We start from the raw sequence: 19,409 nt of genomic DNA, 5'->3' as shown, positions 1-19,409 counted from the left end.
TCCGAGCACACAAGGGCACTTTGTCCCGGTGTCCTCAACACTTAACGACCCCCTGAGATAAAACGCGCTGGGAACGACCCGGTGCACCTTACACAATAGGGGGGTAAGACACCCCTGCACAAAGCAGCAGGGAGGCAAATGTCAGCACGTGCTTTGCTAAACCCGCCCCGTCGAGCCCGTCCTCTGCCCCCCCGGCCTGGCACAAGCGGCGCCCGTGAGCCCGAGGGCAGCCCCCGAGCTGCGGGGGCAGCTCCTGACGGTACCGGCTTGTCGCGGTCCGGCCCCGGCTCCGGCTGCGCTGCCCGCGGCGGCGACCAAGGGATGCGGCCGCCAGAACCCAACCGAATAATTCCGAGAGAGAAATACTGAGACAGAGATTTTATTGAAAGAGCAACATGAGAGCGACCCTTATGCCTAAGAAAGAGCTCAGCTTCCTGGCTGCGGACGTTAGGAGTGACCGCAGAACCCCCCAACACCCACCAGCCCAGCCGCGGTGCCAGGACGGACTGGAGACGGTCACCTCTGTCCCCGTGTCCCCCCCCGGGCCACAGCGGCAGCGCAGGGGGTCACTCGAGGGAAAAGGGAGCCGGAGGGAGCAGAGAGGGGCCGGGTGGCGCCTGCCTCAGCCCCTGAGCTGGGCCGGGGCCCCTCCCGAGCAGGATCCCTTCAGAGCCGCTTGGTGGAGAGAATCGTCTGCCTGCGAGAAGCAGCACAAAAAACATTCCGTTTTCTCATTCGGACTTTGACCAGCTTTTCCCTGTATCCCCGGAGTGATTTTCCTGGGGGCCCAACACAGGCCCCTGGAAAACCCTGAGCAGCCCGTGGGCAATGAGGTGGCCGGGGGGGCTCTGGCTCGGCAGGGCCCTGCCCGGGGGGGATCGTCCCTCGCTCCCCGGCCGGCCGCGCTGGGGCACACGGATCCTTACATCGGTGACGTCCACCTGGGCCTCCCTGAGGCTGGCGTTGAGGATGTTGGGCAGAGGGATTGACACGTTCAGGGCATCTGCGAGAGCAAGCGGAAACACCTCGTCACAGGGGTGGGACACCGAACGCAGGCAGCGAGGGAAGGGGGAGAGTTTGAGAGAAGAGGGGACCCAGAGCCCGGCTGTACCGTTAATGGCAGGGACATACGCAGCTTCAAGGACTCTCTTGAGCCACCCTGCGAGCGGGGAGACCTGTGGGGAAAGGAGACGTGGGTCTGAAGACGAGAGCAACAATTACGGGGATGAAACCAGCCAGGTCAGGCTTATCAATTCAGCTCTGTCCCTGCTCATCAGTTCAGCTTTGTTCCTGCTTATCAATTCAGTTCTGTCCCTGCAGGATGCTCAGAGCCATGAAACACAAACGCTGGGAAGCGTCCTTCAGCGAAACCCTTCCAGGACTGAGGGTGAGGGAATGCACAGGGACATGCTCTTTGGGTCATTTCTCCCGATTATTCCTCCCCCAACACCCCCGTGCGCTGCCAACAAGTGAACACATACACCCAGGGCACTGGGGATCGACAGGGCAGGCAACAACTGGCCTCTGCCAAGAGAAGAAGAAAATAAAAACTGAAGAAAAATTGGCATTTTGGTTCTCCTTCCCTACACGGAGTCTCTGGCCATCAGACCGCTCGCGCAGCGCCTCCGTCCCCAGCTGTGAGCACTTACACCGAGAAGGTTGAGTCCCGGGGGTGCCCGTGTCACGCTGATGCTGCAGAAGATAAAAACAAGGTGGAGTCGGGGTGCACCAGGTGCAGCCCCCCCCCAAGCTTTCCACACGCTGCTCAGACTCTTTCTTGGTCCGGGATTTGTCTCACCCACATACGGACACAAGGATTTGGAAAACAGGGCAACGTTCTTACAGCTCTCTCATGACTTCAGAGGGGGCAGAGGTTGGGGCCGGGAAGAGGCAGGAAAGCTCTGGCAGCCCTTGACACCTCTACCACGCCTACACCGCGCTCCCAGTCACTGCCACCGGCCCCAGGGTGTCGGGCTCCCGGAGCGTCCCCAGGCAGAGCCCCCTCCCCGCCCGCAGCTCTACCTGTCCAGAGCCACAGACACCCGCAATCTGCCATCCGAGACCCACGGGACGACATTCAGAACCACGTCCTGAAATTGGAACAACAGAAGAAATGAGGTAGCGCCCAAGACTGAATAGAAAACCCAGAGTATTTGTAAATAACCCATTCTGAGACAAAACACCCGTCTGTGCCTAGAAATGGCATTTTTTTGATGGATGGCGTCATGTACCTCTCTCCCTGGGGTTCACCCTTCCTGTCTTTATTTTGTATTATTCCTTAAACATCTCACTTGCGCTTGGTTATGAGCATTTGTAAAGGACCAGGCACCACCACTCTGAAGATGCCAAAGTACAGGCGCCGCAGGGCTGGGGCCAGGACAAGCCGCGGGGCTGCCACAGAACAGCCAGAGTCACCCTGCGCCCCCCCGGGAGCCCACTCACCGTGTCGAGGGAGAAGAGGGGCCTCTGGGACTGCAGGGCCGGGCTGAAGATGTCGATGGAGGCTTTGAGGGTGGCAGTGGCTCTCTTGTCCCTCAGGGCCATCGCCGGCTCGTTGGGCACCCACAGGCGCAGCTCCAGCGGCAGAGAGCGGGGCAGGATCTGGGCGAGCTGCACGGGGCGGGGGGTCAGGGCAAGGGGGTCTGTGCGTGTCTGGGGGGGGTGGGGTTGGGGATCAACACGCGGAGGAGGCGCCTGACCTGGGGGATGAGCGGGACGAGGGCGGACGTGGACAGAGAGACGCTATCGGGCACCTGCGGGGACAGCGGCGTCGGGGCCGGGAGGGGTTGTGCACAGCCCGTGCTGGGCTGGGCCCCACGAGCACCCTTGGGTCACCCAAAAGCGACCAGGGCCCCAACCCGCCGTGGTGACCCACCGTGGAGCCGGTGATGTTGCGGCTGAAGGCTCCTTGCCCCAGGACCGGCTGCATCAGGACACGGAGGGCGCGCTGGGGGAGGCCGAGCCGCGGCGGGTGGCCCGTGGCCAGCAGCAGGGTGGCAGCGAGTGGTCCCTGAGCAGAGGCCACCGTGTCCCCGGCGGGGAGCTGCAGGGGACAGAGCAGGGGAGGGACGTCAGCAGGGCTCGGGGGGCTGCAGTCGCACCCTGCCCGCCCGTGGGCCCCACCGGGGGGCTCACGTGGGGTTAGTCGAAGCTTTAGTAAACCTGGGGCTGCTTCAGCCCGTTCCAGCGGAGCCCAGGGCTGCAGGTGCCGCAGCTCCTCCCCTCACCCACTGGCACGTCTCCTGCTCGGGAGGACGCGTTGCCGATATTTTTGGCCCAATTGTGGTCGTTACCAATTACATACCAAACTTTTATCAACCACTTATGGATGGAACCTGCTTGGGAGCGGTGACCACCGCTCCTGGATGAAGTGAAGCTTTTCTGATTAACAGCTACGAGAGTGCTGCAATTATGCTTCATTAAGCAGTGTCAAGCCAATCTGACTCATGCTGCCCTCAAGAATTAGCAAGTAAACAGTAAGATAGAGACCAGTGGTGGCGTTAGAGCAGACACTGCTGGACCACCAGCACCTCCCAGCTTTCCTGAAGCTTTCCAGCTGGGCTACGAGGAGCCTTCGGCAAGTGGCCACCACACGTGGCTGAATTACCCAAACTCACTAAGTCAAGGGCTTTGGGCCAGGGACAGTGGAGGCACTTACGTTTAGCTCCAGCTGGATTGCGTCGCTGCTGAGGACGGAGAAGGGGGGCAGATCTCCCAGAGCCCCGAGCGGGAGCGCAGCTGTGGGACACAGGGAGGGAGCTTTAGGCTGCAACCAGAGGGGCCACCCCCAAACCCAGCGGTACCCCGAGGTGCTGGAACCAGCAGCGGCTCCTGCTCCCAGCGCTCCCAGAGCTCCCAGCTGGACAAGCCACTTCAAAGCACCATTTTGCAGAGAAAATGTTGTTTCTAAAAGCAACAGTTCCTGAAGTGGCTTCCTGCAGGAAACCCCGGCTGCTGCTGCTGGGGACGAGGGAAATTGAATGTTGTGCTTGAGCTGAGAGTTGGGTTTTTAGGAAGTTAAAATATTAGTATTTACCCAATGTGAAAATAAACCAAACAACCTTAAGTGCAGGGGCTGGCTCGGGAGCAGAGGAAAAGGGGGGTGCCAACACTTACGGGTCCCGGCGCCCAGCAGAGCGCTCACCGCGCTGAGCCTGCTCCCGACGATTCTGCACCCCTAGGGAGCAGAGGGGGGTCAGAGCCCTGGGACCAGCAAAACCCGGCTCTGCTGGGGAGGCGCCGTGCGGGCGGGAGCGGCTGCCGGGCAGGGCTGGGAGGGTGCCCCATGACAGCAGCGCTCAGCATCGGGCGGGCGGGCGGCCCCTCTAAGCCCAGGGGGGGTTCACCACCCGGGTCAGACTCGCCCAGTGCAGCCGCTAAACCAGCGCGTGGCTCGGAAGAGCCTGGCACGGGCAACGGCGCAGGCAGGGTGCTGGTGCCCGTCAGCGGGGAGGACGGGCTGCCTGCCCCGGCTGAGCCCACAGCTGTGCAAACAGCCACGTCCACGGGCGCTGCCCGCGCTGCCCACCTTGCCCGCCCTGCGCTGACGGCTCACATGAAGATCACGTTGCAGACTCACCAGCTCGCGCAGGGCATCGCTAAGTTGGTGTTTCAAAGGCTGATCCAGAAGTGGCACTTTGGGTCTGGGTAACAGGATAACAGGAAATAAAAGGTGACATAGATTAATGGCTGGAAAATAAAAGTACTTTGCACTAGAGAAATAAGAGGCCTCGCCTGTGCTCTCCAGGGCCATGTTCATTGCCAAAATATCGCCAAAACCGAGCCTCTGAAGCTGGCCTAGCACTAGGCTCTGAGCGCAACCCAGAAATACTCTTCCTGGAGCCCACATTTTAAGAAAAAGGTGGGCAGCTCCCCTCCGAGGGCAGCAGCCGGGGGGTTCAGCCTCCGAGGCGCCAGGCACAGAAGTGTTGCCTTCAGTGGCCCATTTCCCACTGCCGCGGGGGCCGCGTGCTGGCCACGAGCACCGCGCTTCCCGGGGTGATACCTCACATGGACGCTTATGTCAGAAGTCCTGCAGCCCTCCTCGTTCTGCGGAGTCGCCCACTTGTCCTGCACCAGCATGACCGCATCTGCTTCCACCTGCTCGCAGAGCACGCTGCCCGGCGCGCTGCGGGGGGACACAGGGACGCGGCTCAGGGATCTGCTGGCCGTCTACTTCCCAAAGAGACGGAGCCCCCCAGCCCCGTGCCGTGCCCCCGATGGACACGCCGTACCTAGTGCTCTCCACCAGCAGCTGGGTGTTGAAGCCCACCTGGTGCCCAAAGCCTGGCAGGGAGCGCAGACTTATTTTGGGAAGGGTGTTGTTCAGAATTTTCACCCTGGATGGTTGAAACAAGGGAAAAGCAGCAAGTAGCCCCTTTGTACAGTGGATGCCCGGTCCCCTCAGCCCCCAACGCTGCGGCCGATCGCAGAGCCGTGGCCTCGGGGTCCTCCCTGCCCTGGGTCGGCGGGGATCCCCACCAGCCAGGAGCAGCTTGTGGCACGTACAAGGCACCTTTGCATGGCAGGCACCTACAGAGCCCCCCAGCACCTGAACCCTGGTTTGTGAACCCACTCCAGGAGGGGAAAGGGGGGCCCCGTGTGTTCAGACAGTGGCTCTGCACCAGAACCTCCTTTCCCCAGCATGGCCCAGACACACCAAGGGCTGCCCAAGGACACCCGACTCCCACCGTCACTCACTCTGCGAGATCTCCACCATTTCTAACAAGAAGACTGCCAACGAGACCATTTTTGCCAAGGAGACCATCTTTGCCAAGGAGACCAGCAAGAATATCAAGGAGATTATCAACAAGACCATCTTTGCCAAGGAGAGCGCCAAGGACACCATCTTTGCCAAGGAGACCACCAAGGACACCATCTCTGTCAAGGAGACCACCGAGGACACCATCTCCTCCAAGGAGACCATCAAGGACACCATCTCCTCCAAGGAGACCACCAAGGACACCATCTCCACCGAGGAGACTGCCAACAGCACCATCTCCTCCGAGGAGACCACCAAGGACACCATCTTCACCAAGGAGACCACCAACAGCACCATCTCTGCCCAGGAGACCACCAAGGACACCATCTTCACCGAGGAGACTGCCAACAGCACCATCTTCACCGAGGAGACCACCAAGGACACCATCTTCACCGAGGAGACCGCCAACAGCACCATCTTCACCGAGGAGACCACCAAGGACACCATCTAAGCCAAGGAGACTACCTCCACCAAGAAGACCACCAACAGCACCATCTCCACCGAGGAGACCACCAAGGACACCATTTTTGCCAAGGACTCCATCAAGAGGATTATCTTTTCCAAGGAGACCACCAAGCAGATTCTTGCCACGACCACTTTGAACCTTCTGGAGGTCAAGTTTGGCTTGTGAACCTTTAAGATCTGCAAAAATGATGAGAGGTCAGTGTGAGCTATGTGGACTCGCTGTGTCAGCCTGGCTGTCCCTTCCCCGCCACTGTCCCTCTGGTTCCCTCTTTACACAGCAGGGGTGGTGGCACCGGCCACTGTAACATATCTGAATGCCATCCCCAAGGTGCTTTATAAATGCAAATTACCAGCATTGCCACTACTGCTGAAGGGATCTGGACCCTCTTCTGATTTTCTGAGCATGGTCAAGAAACAGAAAGGACAGAACTGGTCTCAGAACAAAAAGATAAATCCTGTCTCTTCCATACACTTACCATTGACACCCGCTTTGGCAGCCGAGGGCCTGATTATGAATCCTTGTGAAGGGGTCAGCAGGCTGCAGAGGAGCAAAACAGCCGAGAACCCAAACATCTTCGGTCCTGAGAACTGGGGAAAGAGATTGTCATCAGTGCAGCGCTGGGAGAGGGAGCACAGGGCAGCGGAGAGAGGAGGATGGAGGAAAGAAAAAGGAGGAATGCCTGTCAGGGAGAACAAAGTCAGAGGGGAAGCTGCTGGCACCTCTCCCACTTCCTCACCACGCTGGTGGGCACAGAAAAACTCCTGGAGGGACTTTCCTGTGGGAGGAAGCAGAACTTCAACAAGTTTCTCCAAAGTCCGACCGTCACAGCAGCCAAGTGAAAAGCAAGTGGTTGTTCGGTTGCTCCTGCTCTGATCCCCAAGTGCTGGTCAGCTGCTGGTGACTGGTCTGGAGATCTGGGGTGTGTCTGCTCTGGGTGGGAATTTCTCTGAAAAACAAAACCCCATATCCCGCACGATGGGAAAAAAGGATGTTCCTGACAACACGAGCATCTCTAGTCACGGAAAGAAAATCGGTGGCATCTACAGAGGACAGATGCCCCAACACAGCTGGTAAGGAGAGCACCTCCTTGTTCCAATGTCATCATCTCTGCACAGACATCAAACCTCTGGGGCTTCCCTCTGCATCAAAGCACCTTCTGCTAGAAGTGTGAGAAGGAGAAAATGGTTTTTAAAGTTTCTGTGTCACGGAAATATTTATGCGGGACCTACAACTTGAAGTAAATTTTCATTTTTTTGAAGGAACCATAATGAACTTCATTGCCTCAAATCTATTTCAATACAAATAGCACATCAGAAGGGGGTCAAAACAAGTGTGAGAGGTCTAATTCACCTTAGCTAAAAACCTATCTCAGATAATAGTGTTATACCAAAAATAATTTCAGTGATAATTGTTTATGAAAACCGGGAAATGACTTTTCTTCTTCAAGGGCTGCAAATACAATGCACACACACGTCTGTTCTTGAGGAACTTGTCGTGAAAGCCACCACACGTTACTTGTAGGAGCATGATTCAGGCAGGCAGCAAGCAAGAATAACAATTTTTCCTAAAAAGCTACTCCCGAACGAGCATTAAGGGTTCTCCTGTGGAAGCATTCAGGTTGGCAGGAGCAGAAGCTCAGAACACGCTTCCTGAGGAGTAAGTTCGCTCTTACCTGACCAAGGTCTTGAGTGCGAGGCTCTCTCCAGCCCATGTCCCGTCTTCTGAAGGTGACCAGCAGCGAGTGTCTTCATATATAGAGCTCTGCAGCAGGAAGGAGGCAAACGATGTCATGGAGGACATCCAGAATAATTGGGGGGGGGGAGAAAAACAAACACTGTATGGTTCCTGGTGACTTCCACTGCAAATATTTCCCTAGAGATGTTAGGAGTTAGGTAAATCATTGAGCAACGACCCGTGGGTGCAGAGGCAGGCCCGGCCAGCCCGCACACCGCTGCCTCGTTTACTGGGTTGTTCTTGCGTCAGGACGTGGCTATGGCTGAAAAGTCATGCCCTGATAAAATCCTTCTTTTTTTTTTAAAATAAAATTCAAGTTTTGACTGAAAAATGTGTCAAAATAGTGGCCACCTCTCACTGTTAAGTGCTTCTAGTTTTTGGTGCTGGAGCCCCGAGCGTTCTGCCCTGGCCGTAAGCCCGTGCGGTGGGAACGTGCCACACGTTACGGGTGACAACAGAAGGACCAGGCAGCACCTTCCTCAGTGTAAAGACAGACCGTGGAGATAGAGCCGGGTGTTCCCTGCAGGACGTACCCAGCGCTCCCACCCCGACTTGCCTACAGACTGTGACCTTACCCAACGTTTATCAAGGCCACCAGCACCCATCCAGCGACCCGAAGGGCTCCCAATCCATTTGCTGACTGAGGAAAAGGAGGTGTTGAACTGGGAAGGAACAGGGACACGTGACGAGTTGTATCGACCCGGTGTCACGGCTTTACAGATACCCTGAGCTGACAGACTCTTCGGAGAGACGCCACCCGATTGGGAAACGCTGCACTGGGATAACTGGCATGGAGTTATTTCCACATCCACCACTTCTGCCTCAGAGCACGCCCGGAGGTGGGATGCGCTTCGCAGGGAGATACTGCAGAGGGTGAGGCCATTGGCCGGGAAGCCAGGGTGCCCCCAGGCTAGAGCTTGCCGGCTCTGGGTCATTCTGAAGACTGTTGATCCCAGTGTGGACATACCAAGAGAAGTGGCCACCCCGCCACACCAGCTCATGCAACGAATGTGCTGCAGGAGAGGAAGAGCCCAGGGTCAGCTCTGTCCAGGCCTTCACCCTCTCGGGTTTGTGGAGGTTTTTTCCATGCTGAAAAATTGCATCCTACCTGGTCCATCACGGCTCATTTACTGACAGATACTTTACTGCTACAGGCAGGGGAAAAGGAGAAAGGTTTCTGCTGAGCCACCATGTCACGAGCACCCACAGCCGTGCTGGTTTTCTCCCTTTTACCTCCTCCCGACCCCGATCACCGGCACCGCGTGGACACACGGAGCCCCCGCCTCGAGCTGCACCAGAGCAGCAGCTCTTTGGGGCAGGAAAATGAAACCCCACAGACCAGCCGTGTCCCCGTGTGCAGATCGTGTCCCCGTGGTGCAGCGGAGGATGCGTCGGCCCAGGGGACAGCGGTGGGTGAACTCTTCACACCCCTGCTGTGCTCATCAGTGACAGGGCCGGCGGCTGCTCCCAGCCCTGAAGAATGACAGTCCAGAAAAATGCTTGCTCGGAGTTAATACTTTCTGCAAACTTGGAAATAAGTATTTCCGGCAGATTAGCCAGCTTTTGTCACACATTAATTCCAGCTTTCAAAAATATCTTAGCTAAAGGCCAGGGAAGGGATGGCAAAGGTGCCAAAGTACTTCAGGAGTTGTCACTCTCCTTGCAACCCGATCAGGCAGGCACCTGGGGAGCACAAAGCCTTGCTGTCATGGCTAGATCGTGACATTTGATAAGGTGGAAGAGAGTGTTAACAAGATGGTGTTATGTTATCATCCCTCCTGAATCACTTTATACTTTGGGCAGTCACTACACAAACCTCAACTACCATAAAGACAGACGTGATAATGGCCAGCACACAGCAAAGGGGCACTTTGGCACCGCGGAGAATAGCTTCTGAGCAGTGACCTTTCGGGCATGACAGTAACTTGGCCTCTCACCAGCTGGTGCTGAATGCAGAGGTCTCCGACAATTAAATATTTTGGATAAACCGAAGCAGATTCCCATAAAGAGAATGACGTTGCGATGTCCAGGTCTTGCTAAAGCAACTTTCAAAGCCCCAAGAACACGAAGCCAAACCACTGTGAGGACAGGAACAGAATAAACCAGAACGGACTTGGTCAAGGGGAGAAGAATAGGACTGATGGGAACAGAGGCTGCTTTGGTGTCTGGATCAGCTGGAGACGGAGCCCTAAGGGCAGGCAGGAAGAGGGACGAGCCTGGGAAGCCTTCGAGGCCTTGACTTGGGCTGGAGGGGCGCAGGCTCTGCCCAGCACAGGCCGAGGGAAACGCGTTACCCCCGGCCGAAAAACGAAACCTCCTGCTCTGCTCTCCCCTCGATGGCATCGTCCAGGCGCGGCCTCTCTGCCCGAGGAACCATCTCTGCGGGGACCCCTGAGCCAGGGCAGACTGGGTTTGCTCTGTCCCTCCTCTGGGACCATTAACTGAGAGGCTGGACCATCCCCCAGTACCGGGGGATCGGGGCTGCCGGGTCCGTGTTCGGCTCCAGGGGACAGGGCTGGTGCCCACACGTGGCCGGGGCTGCACCTCCACCAAGTGCCCCAGAGCCCAAAACACCAGTTACGTGACAGAGCAGCTCGACAGCGTGGTTAAGTGTTTCATGAAAAATTAACCGTCTGCCCCCTGAGATTTCCAGCCTTGATTTCTCCGAGGAGATCTGCATACAGATATTCTGTTCTCCTTAAGGGGATTCGGCCTCACACTGTTGGATTGTTTATTAGCTACTGCAAGAACAATAAGGGAAAGCTCTTTAAAAAAAAAAAAAAAAAAGTGTTTGGCCCTGACAATGCTTGCAGTGAAATGAAGAGAGAAGGCCCCATAAAACCCGCGCTCGGGGGAGCTGGTGTGATGGCGCCTTCCCTCGCTGCGGAGGGCTCCTGGCGAGGACAACTGCCAGCGCTGCAGAGCGATCGCCCGCTGGCTCTGGCAGCGCTCACAAGGAAACGAGTGGAGCTCTCTGCGCCTCCCTCCCTCCCTCCCTGCGAGATTTTCTTGGGGACAATTTCTTAAAAACACAAAACACAATGATCTTTTCAAAGATATCCTTAATTCTGCAGCAGGTACCTGTCACCGGGAAAAGAACGTTCGAATCACTTCGGCTCAATGAAACCAGGATCGAAGCTGTTTATTGATTTACTAATGACAGGTAATTATCCAGCAATCAGTGAACTATGCGCTCGGGATCGGTATCTGCAATGCAGCCGATAACCCACAACGCCAGGCACTTCTGAAAGACTCAAACCCACACGCGGATGTGGAAATGCCCCTCTGGTCGCTCCGAGCAGCCCGAACCCCCCCGGGCTGCAGACACGCTCCCCTCCTCCCGCAGCACACGCACCCCAGGAGCAGGGGGGGCCCCTTCTGGCACCCCCCGCCCCGCGAAGGAGATGGGGGTGCTGCACCCCGACGGCAGCCCACGCTGCTGCCTGCAGCACAGCAATGCACAGGCTGTTTCTGCTGCAGAAGTGATTTATTTAGGTCAAGGAACCTGACCTCTGCCCGGACACGGGCTCCACCAGACACACGGCAGGCCAGAGGCTCGGTTTGGGGCGGGGGGGGCTTTTGATTTCAGTGTGCGCAGCCAAAGTACTGGAAAGCCAAGGAAGGAGGAGGAAACGGCCCGGGATCCCCAGTGCCCCCGCCGCTCCCTCTCCCACCCCATCTTGTCGGGCCCTCGCAGCAGCCGAACCTCCCCCCGCCTCAGGCCTCCGTGACGGGCACGTCCAGCACCAGAGCGTCCTGCGGGCTGGACAAGAAAAACCACACGAGCAGGATTTAACACCTGCTTCCGCGCTCAGACCCGACGGACCAACGGCACCGACGGGGGGGCAGCAACCGCCCCGCGCCAGCGCGCTCACCTCGTACCCGCTGATGTTCTCCCGCAGGTAGGGGATGCCCGGCAGGTCGGGCAGGGGGAGACCCCCCGCAGCACCCCTGGAATGAGCAGGAGCTGCTGCCAGGGGCCAAGGGGCCACGGCGGGCACTGCCGGGATCTCCGGTGCTTCCCTGCATGCCCGCCTCGTGCTGCCTGCGCCACCTGCCCACCTCGTGCTGCCCGCGCTGCCTGCACCACCTGCCCGCACTGCCCAACGCTGCCACAGCTCTGGCCAGGGGGGCTGGGAATACTCGAAAGGAAAATCAAGAGGGTAGGAATTCCTGGTTTTGTGTATTTTAGCATCAATAAAATCTCTGCTTTTGGCCTACTTTCCGTGCGAGTTAAACACATAAACTGGTGCTCTGGGGTGGGGTTTTTTACTGACATTTTGGCTAATTTTAGATACGGTAAAGAGGGACATGTCCATTTTTGGAGACTTCAGAAAGGCAAAGATCTTATGGCAGCACGTGGTTTGGATTTTGAGGACAGGAACAGCGCTCAAGAGGCTTCAGGGAAGCCACCTCCGCCCTTCGCAGTGGATCTGCGCCGAGCAGGCAGGTCTCTCCTGCCTCTGAGGGAGCCCCCAGCAATCTCGGCAACCCCCTGGTGCCAAGCAGCGACCCTCCACAGCCTGAGGGCAGGAAAACATGCAAGGTCAGGCAGCAATGCCATTTCCAAAAACAAACAAACAAAAAAGGTAGTCTGCCAGGTACAAGGTACTGGATGTTTTGTTCCGTGGCCTCAGCAACAAACCAGCATTAACCTCCACAGAAAAGGATGAGCGCTGAGGGCGGGTAGGCGATACAGCGCAGCCCGGCGTGTCTGGGGCCCTCCCAAAGCCGCTGCCCCCAGCGCTGAGGACGACGCCTCTGAGCAAAGGGGTGGCAGGAACGTCACCGCTGCCAGACCCGGCGCCAGGCAGCAGCAAATCCAGCTCTATGAAAGTTTCACTCGTCGGGGGGGGGTCAGCAAAACGTACCGGAGGGTCCCAGCAGTCCCAAGCGGGATCTCGGCTGCGCGGAAGCAAAGCGGGGCGCTTGGTCTCACCGTGGGCAGAGCGGGCGCCAGACCCCCGCTCTGCCGGAGCCACGCGTCACCCCCTGCCCCGCAGGCTCCCCTCCCCGCCAGCCCCGCGGCGCCGGCTTCTCCCGAATCTGCACCGAGGGGGGGTGGACACTTGTGTGGCCTTTGTCGGGGTTTGTCCCGCCCGGTCCTAGTCAGGGCTCAGCAGATTTTCTGTCCCCGGTGATGGAGCTGTGCTTCCTCCTTGCCAGGGGAAGGGGAGGGAGGGAGGGACGGACGCCAACTCACAAGTCATGGTGGTGAATTTTACGTTGACGAGGTTGAGCACTGCGTCCACGGCTGGACACAGCTGTAGGGTGAGAAGAAAGGTGTGAGAAAACATTACATGGAGGCTCCTGGTGGGAGCAGAGCTTCGCGGCTGCCAGACCAGCGCAGCTCCCACCCAGAAGCACCAGGACCCTCCACCATCAATTACCCAGACAAGAGCTTGCCTCACTTTTCTCTGTCCCTGGCTGAATTGGGTCATTCTGGAGTAAACCTGCCTTAAGCTGAGCAAAGAACAGGGCCAGACCCCCCCCAGACACCCGACAAAATCAACCGACTTTATGACACAAGTTAAGAGGCTGCAAGTCTGCCCTTTGACAAGCCTTTAGGAACAAGGTGCTCAGCATGGAGCTCAGCTCTGTCCGAGCATCCCATCCCTCCCCGCCGGGCTGGGACGAGGAGGCTTTAGGCAGCGACAGCACCTTTGCTGCAGACGGTGACTGCATGAACCCAGTAACTGCTCGAAACGCCCCCTTTTACCAGCCTGCGAGCTCCTTTGTGTGGCAAAAATGTGAAATCTGTTACAGCCCAGTGAGAGGAGGAGGAGGAGGAGGAGGAGGAGGTGATCTCCAGGAAACAGGGATGGGAGGAGGACCGGACTTACCAGACCTGGCAGCACTTTCTGAAGGGTCTTGTCCAGAAATTTGCTCATGACTTTGGGCAGCGTGCTGGGCAGAGACAGCACGTCAGCCCACACAGCCGTTATGCACAGGGCAATAATTACTGACTATCAACAGATCAAGGGGTAAGAAAGTCAAGCACTAAAGAAACCTATCTGGTGTGGATTCGACCAAAATGTCTAATAAAAGATGTTTTCTGTCTTTACAAACCTTTTCTCAAGAATGCCATCTTCTGGCTTTAAACAAAGCTAAAAGCCTCCATGCCTAAAAGAAGCTCTGATACACCCAGGAGTACAGCACTTAACTGAGGACTCGTGCTGAAGATGAACATTGCGTGGAATAACACAGACAGAGCTGGCCTGAATTGGAGCATAAACCATTTTGGTTTCCTTAGTGGAAAAAATGAACAGTGAAAAGTGTTTGCGTTCTGTAGAAACCCACACCTGGAGACCGAAAAGTTCGACCATGCAGTTACCTGCCTCTTAGGAATTATTAATATTGGAAAATTATTGCTATCAGCGTGTTGCGCTTCGGGCCTCACCTGCTGGGGAGGTCGGTTTTAACGCCGATGAGAGCGACGTGGCAGGTCCCGGGGCTGAAGCTGGGGCTGCCCGCGCCGTCCCGCCGCAGCCGGCTGCCAGCCGTCAGGTTTGCGGCCAGAGCCAGGTCCACGATTCTCCCTGTAAAGCTGCTCAGAGCAAAGCTCGCTCACGTGGGGCCAAGCCCTGGGAGCGGCCCAGCCTCTCTCCCTGCGGGCATCGGCCCCGCTCACCTTCTCCCCATGATGGTCATTTGGCCACGAGGAGCCCCGAGCCCAGCGGGAGCCTCAGCGAGATCACCGGGGGACGGAGATCTTTCACCTTCAGCCTGTGGAGAAAAACGGAGGAAAATGATTGGGAAAGAGGAGCAGAGCAGCCAGGCCAGGCTGCTTACAGCAAAGTCACCTATCGCTGACACTGCCACCACCAGCTTTCTTTATCCTTCCGCTTCTGGTTTAAACTTTCCATCGAAAACCACTTTTACATTGAGAAACACGTTTCTTCCTAACAAGTTTAATTTTGAAAAAAACTTGGAAAAAACGTGTTGGCATTCAGAACGTCCCCATGCTTTCAGCCAGCTCGGATCTGCGGGATGAAGGGCCAGGTCTGATCCCCCCAAAATTCTGGGGTCCCTCAGGATATCACGGACAGAAGCCGGGCACCGCTGGCTGGGAGAGCAAACCCCGCCCCGCGCCGCAGCGCCGCTGCAGCAGCCCCAGCCGCGCCGAGGCAGGAGCCGACGCGCTTTGTTGCCTTTAAGTTATAGTTTCTCCATGTATTTGTAGACACGACCATGCAGAAAATCACCGGCTTTAATATCACACTTGTTAGCGGGGAGTGATTCGTTTCTGCCTCCAGGCTGACACTTCCCAACCTTCTGCTTTTATTTCCTCGTTCCCAGGTTCAGGCTCGTGGTGTAACGCTGCTGATCATCACTCACCCCGAGATGCCTCCGATGGGTTTGGCGTTTGGCTTTTTTTTTTCGCAGCTTCCTCTGCCATTTTCTGCAGAACATCACTCTCATTCAGAGCAGTGGAGACGGCTGGAAGATTTGCGCAAGATGAGGAGTTCAGCACAAAATCTCCAGCGAGGAGCCTGTGCCGGAGGGTGGGGGGACTCCCCACTGTACCCTATAAAACACCGCTGTTAACATATTCCCGTTCCAAGGCCCCCGGGCAGCAGCAGGAGGCTCCGTGTGCTGTAAACTCGATTACAGCAATTCTGCCGTCCCCGGGTAACGGCTGGAGCGCAGCGGGCGCGTGCTGCACACACACTGATTTCAGACATGAGACACGGGGGCATTTTCAGGTTCCCACCTGAACATACCGCGGGGGGGAGACAACCCGCGTGCCCGTGTCAGGGCGTCACGGCCGCGGGGTCCCGCTTCAGCGGCCCCACGGGGACGTAGACCTGGGGGAAGCGGCTCCCGCTGCAGGTCAGGGGCAGCGCCCGGAGCCCACCCGGCCGGCGACACACAGGGTGCAGGCTGGGGCTGTGCCCGGGGGGGCTGAGGCACAGCGCTGCCCGTTTGTCTGCATGGACTCGTGCCCATGCCCCGACGCTAACGTGAGCGCCCGCTTACCGCGGCCAATTGTTCCGACATCGATCCTGATGACAGCGCCTGGGCCAGCGGCTCCCCCCGGCCACGCCAGCCAGCCACCGAGGAGTAAAACGCACCAAACCCCAGACATCTGAGCCGGTCCGGCTGCCCACGGAGCTCCGGAGGTGGCGGAGGCTCCCAGAAGTGTGAGAGCTTCAACGGACAGAGAGAGACAGGGACCTGGAGATGGCTCCCAAAGCGCGCATCAGGGGCTCAACGCTGCGCTCACGCTAGAGGAAAGCGAGCAGGGCTCCGGGCAAGCCTGGCAGAGCTACACGAGCCCAAACCCAGCCTCAATACAGGAATCACCCCCAAAACTCAGTGAACGCCCCAGAGCAGTCCCATCAGGATGTGCCTGTGTCCTGCATCACCCACCCCGGGGTTGGTACCCAAGCGGGGCACTAAACCTCCCTCTTGCACAAGCACCAGAGCTGCTCGTGATGCCTAAAACCTGCCGTGGAGAAAGGGCTGGAGCTGCCTGGGGCAGAGGGGGCTGGGTGGGTCTCACGGCCACCCCGAGCCTTGGCCGTAGGAGCGGCAGGAGAGCTCACGGCTGTTGGCCGTGGCACGAGGCGTGATGAGCCTTCCCAGGGGCTGAGGACACGGCTCCACCTCTGCTCCGGCTGGCCGCCCGCTTCTTGCTCGCACTGGAGGGAAATGCCGTGAGCTGGTGCACGACGGGGAATCCTGCAGGGAAGGGCCCCGCCGTCCCCTCACCCAGAGCGTCCCCAGGGCTTGTCCAAGCTTTGTGCTGATCTTCTGCAGAGAGACAAGAAACACCCTGTATATAAACCCTGCCCGAGACAGGGGAAAACCAAAAGAAGTAAAGGGCTGGGTAATTACCGTGGTGTAAACTAATCTCTGAGTGTTTCTGACATCCGCCAATACAAATAATTGCAGTAATAAATTTGAAAGTCTGGGTAAGCCCTCAGGCCTCGGGCACCAGGCAAGTGCTCCCAGCAAAGCCAGCGCTCTTGCTCAATGCCCAGGAAGAGCCAACAGAGACTTCCATGTCAAGGCTGAAAGATAATCCTGATCTGCTTAATTACATGGTACAGACAGACATGGGGGCGAGGAGAAACCTAAGATGTGTGATAAATTCTGCACCGTGTAACTGCGACTCCCGGGACGAGGGACTTTTCCTCCTCAAAGGTTCATGGAACTTGTGCAAATGCTGGGGGAGGACGTGCGATCAGCGGGTGGATAACCCCGTGAAAAATGTGGTAATCTCGGTAATATTCTTACTGATTTCAGCAGGGTTGGAGTGAGGCTGGGAAGAACCATCCCCTGCCCAGAGAACAGGCTTCTTAGCCCCAACCCTGTCCCCATCCCGCCGCGGGAGAGCCACACGTCCCGCCAGACCTCGGACAGGCTGCACGGAGCTCTCCTCGGGCTGCCCCCGCACCCGCCCTGCCTGAGCCGGGGCTAGTGGCCACCACGGTGGGCTCACCCACCCCCCCGGGTACCCCAGCCAGCAGGACCCGGCTCTGCCAGGTCCGAGTAATTTATTTCTTCGTTTCTGTATAAAATGTGTCATGAGGTTTAATCTGTCATTACCTCCCTCCCAGTGATGCACTCGTGGCTCTGCTGAGCCCAGACAGGGAGATTTACATCTTATCCAGCAGGAGTGGAAGATTTATAGATAATTCCCGATAAGGAACGCATCATGCCAGAAAGACACTTTTGTGCTAGTAACTTGATCAGTCATTATGCTGTAAGTTGACATCTAATTAAGCCTCCACAGGGATCGTCAAGTTCAGAACAGCTCTTCAGGAGGAGAAAATCCACCTCTGAGCACCACGGTGCCATCTCGTCCTGGCAGCTTATCCCCAGACCCTTGCACTGCTGTAAATGATAACAACGCTCCACAGATAAATCTCCAGTGCTGCTTCGGGAAGAGCTGCTGGTATTACCCACGCTGAAACAAGGTACAGCAGGGCAGATTTCCAACCGCTGCTCTAAAGCACAGCAAAGACTTATTTCTCAGAGACTTCTCTAGGTTGTGTCCACGTCTCTACCCAAATCAGGTACCACAAAACGCCTCCCCCATGGCCCCAGGGACTCATCCGCAGGTTATAACTTTCTCAATGGATTTACTTTTCTGAACACATTTCTTGCCTCTAAATAGGCTGCGTACATCCGCGTAGAGTGTAAATCCTGACCTCCCTCAGTAGCCTGCAAGACATAGATCCTCATATTTTCTCTGCACGGCTGTCTGGATGCCTTCAGTGGGAATGCACGACATGGCTGCAACTCTGTTCTCTTGGCATTTCTGTGCCATGCTGAGAAGGAACTGGGCTGGCGAGAGCCAAAGGCTTTGAGCGTGTCGAGATGCACCTGGAGCCAGCGCCCGCCCAATAACTCACTTCACCCGCGCACAAAGGACAATGGTTGCCTCCCCGGGCAGCAGGTGTTTCAACAAGCACCGAACACCTCACCCCGCTGCCAAGGGTTTCAGACCAAAATGGGCAATTCAACCCTCTCTGGAAGACGGGTCATGCCTCAAAGCTCACAAATATGGGGAGGGGAGGGGCGAGTCAGAGCGCGGAGCGCGAAGGGGAGCTGGGTGAGGCCATGGAGGGTGCACTTATGTGGCATTTGCAGGTAGATCATGCTCTGTCCTCCAGACTAAAAGGAAGCCAGGAGAACACGATGGGCCCCAAGCACAGGAGGGAGAGGGACTCTGACTCCCTTTCATGAACACTCTCACTGCTTGTAGAGACCTTATCAGAGAGGGTGGACATCACCCACCATTTTTTCTACCGGTTGTAATAAATATTGCCAGTGGCTTTTGGTTGGGAATGGGTTAGAGAGGAAGGAATTATTGCACATGGGCCATTCTGGAGGTTAGAGGAGATACCTTGAAAAAAACCAGATCTTCTGTCTGGTCTAAAACTCACTGAACCCAACAGAAACACCTGTTGCCCTCAACAGACTTACCCAGGCCTGATGGCAGCATCTTTGACGAATTGGCAAGACCCCCATCAGCGCAATACGCGGAGGTCTCAGCCCTTCTGGTCCGAGCTGCCCGGCCGGGAGAGAGACACAAACCACAGCGGCTTCTTGCCGGGGCGGCCACGGTGCTGCCTGTGCCCGGGTGTTGGGCAGAAAGCGCGGCTGCAGAGCAACGAGGCCAACGTTCACTTTCTAAATGTTTGATTTCCTGGCACCCTGCACCCAGAGACCTTTCTTTGTGCTCCTCAGTAGCTCCAGAGGGAAGGCAAGCTGCCCCAGCACCTGCTGGTCAATATTTCACCTCACCAGGTCAACGGCCACCGCAATCATGCACACGGGGAAACAATAAAAATGGCAAATGAAGCAAAGGGCCGCCCGCTGTCCTGGCGTGCAGCCCCTTTGCCAGGTTCTGCCCCAGCACCTGCGCTGGGAGGATATTTAAAGCCAGCTCGACCCTTCGTGCGGCCACGGCAAGACACGGCCGGCGTTAGAAGA

General features: G+C 57.2%; 1 protein-coding gene across 1 annotated transcript; it reads right to left on the bottom strand.

The window, feature by feature from the left end:
• Positions 1-363: 363 nt before the first annotated feature.
• On the bottom strand, positions 364-7,969 carry LOC141966883 (BPI fold-containing family B member 3-like). The gene is made up of 16 exons (XM_074920098.1): positions 7,900-7,969; positions 6,703-6,814; positions 5,701-6,403; positions 5,235-5,339; positions 5,006-5,128; positions 4,580-4,643; positions 4,117-4,177; positions 3,659-3,738; positions 2,876-3,043; positions 2,700-2,753; positions 2,443-2,610; positions 2,023-2,090; positions 1,650-1,692; positions 1,112-1,175; positions 927-1,003; positions 364-697 (listed from the first exon to the last, which is right to left on the bottom strand). Exons 1-16 carry the CDS (start codon positions 7,936-7,938, stop codon positions 623-625), a joined length of 2,004 nt encoding a protein of 667 aa, XP_074776199.1. The 5' UTR covers positions 7,939-7,969; the 3' UTR covers positions 364-622.
• Between the last annotated feature and the right edge of the window lie 11,440 nt (positions 7,970-19,409).

This window comes from Athene noctua, chromosome 16 (genome assembly GCF_965140245.1).
Source record: "Athene noctua chromosome 16, bAthNoc1.hap1.1, whole genome shotgun sequence".
In the NCBI taxonomy this organism is placed as follows: Eukaryota; Metazoa; Chordata; class Aves; order Strigiformes; family Strigidae; genus Athene; species Athene noctua.
This window is presented reverse-complemented; position numbering and strand designations above follow the sequence as displayed.

Coding starts and splice junctions, on each gene's coding strand:
- LOC141966883 (XM_074920098.1), bottom strand. CDS start 7,938: ATGGGCTGGAGAGAGCCTCGCACTCAAGACCTTGGTCAG. Junction 6,404..6,702: donor TGCCAAAGCGGGTGTCAATG/GTAAGTGTATGG, acceptor TCATTTTTGCAG/ATCTTAAAGGTTCACAAGCC. Junction 2,754..2,875: donor GCAACATCACCGGCTCCACG/GTGGGTCACCAC, acceptor CTGTCCCCGCAG/GTGCCCGATAGCGTCTCTCT.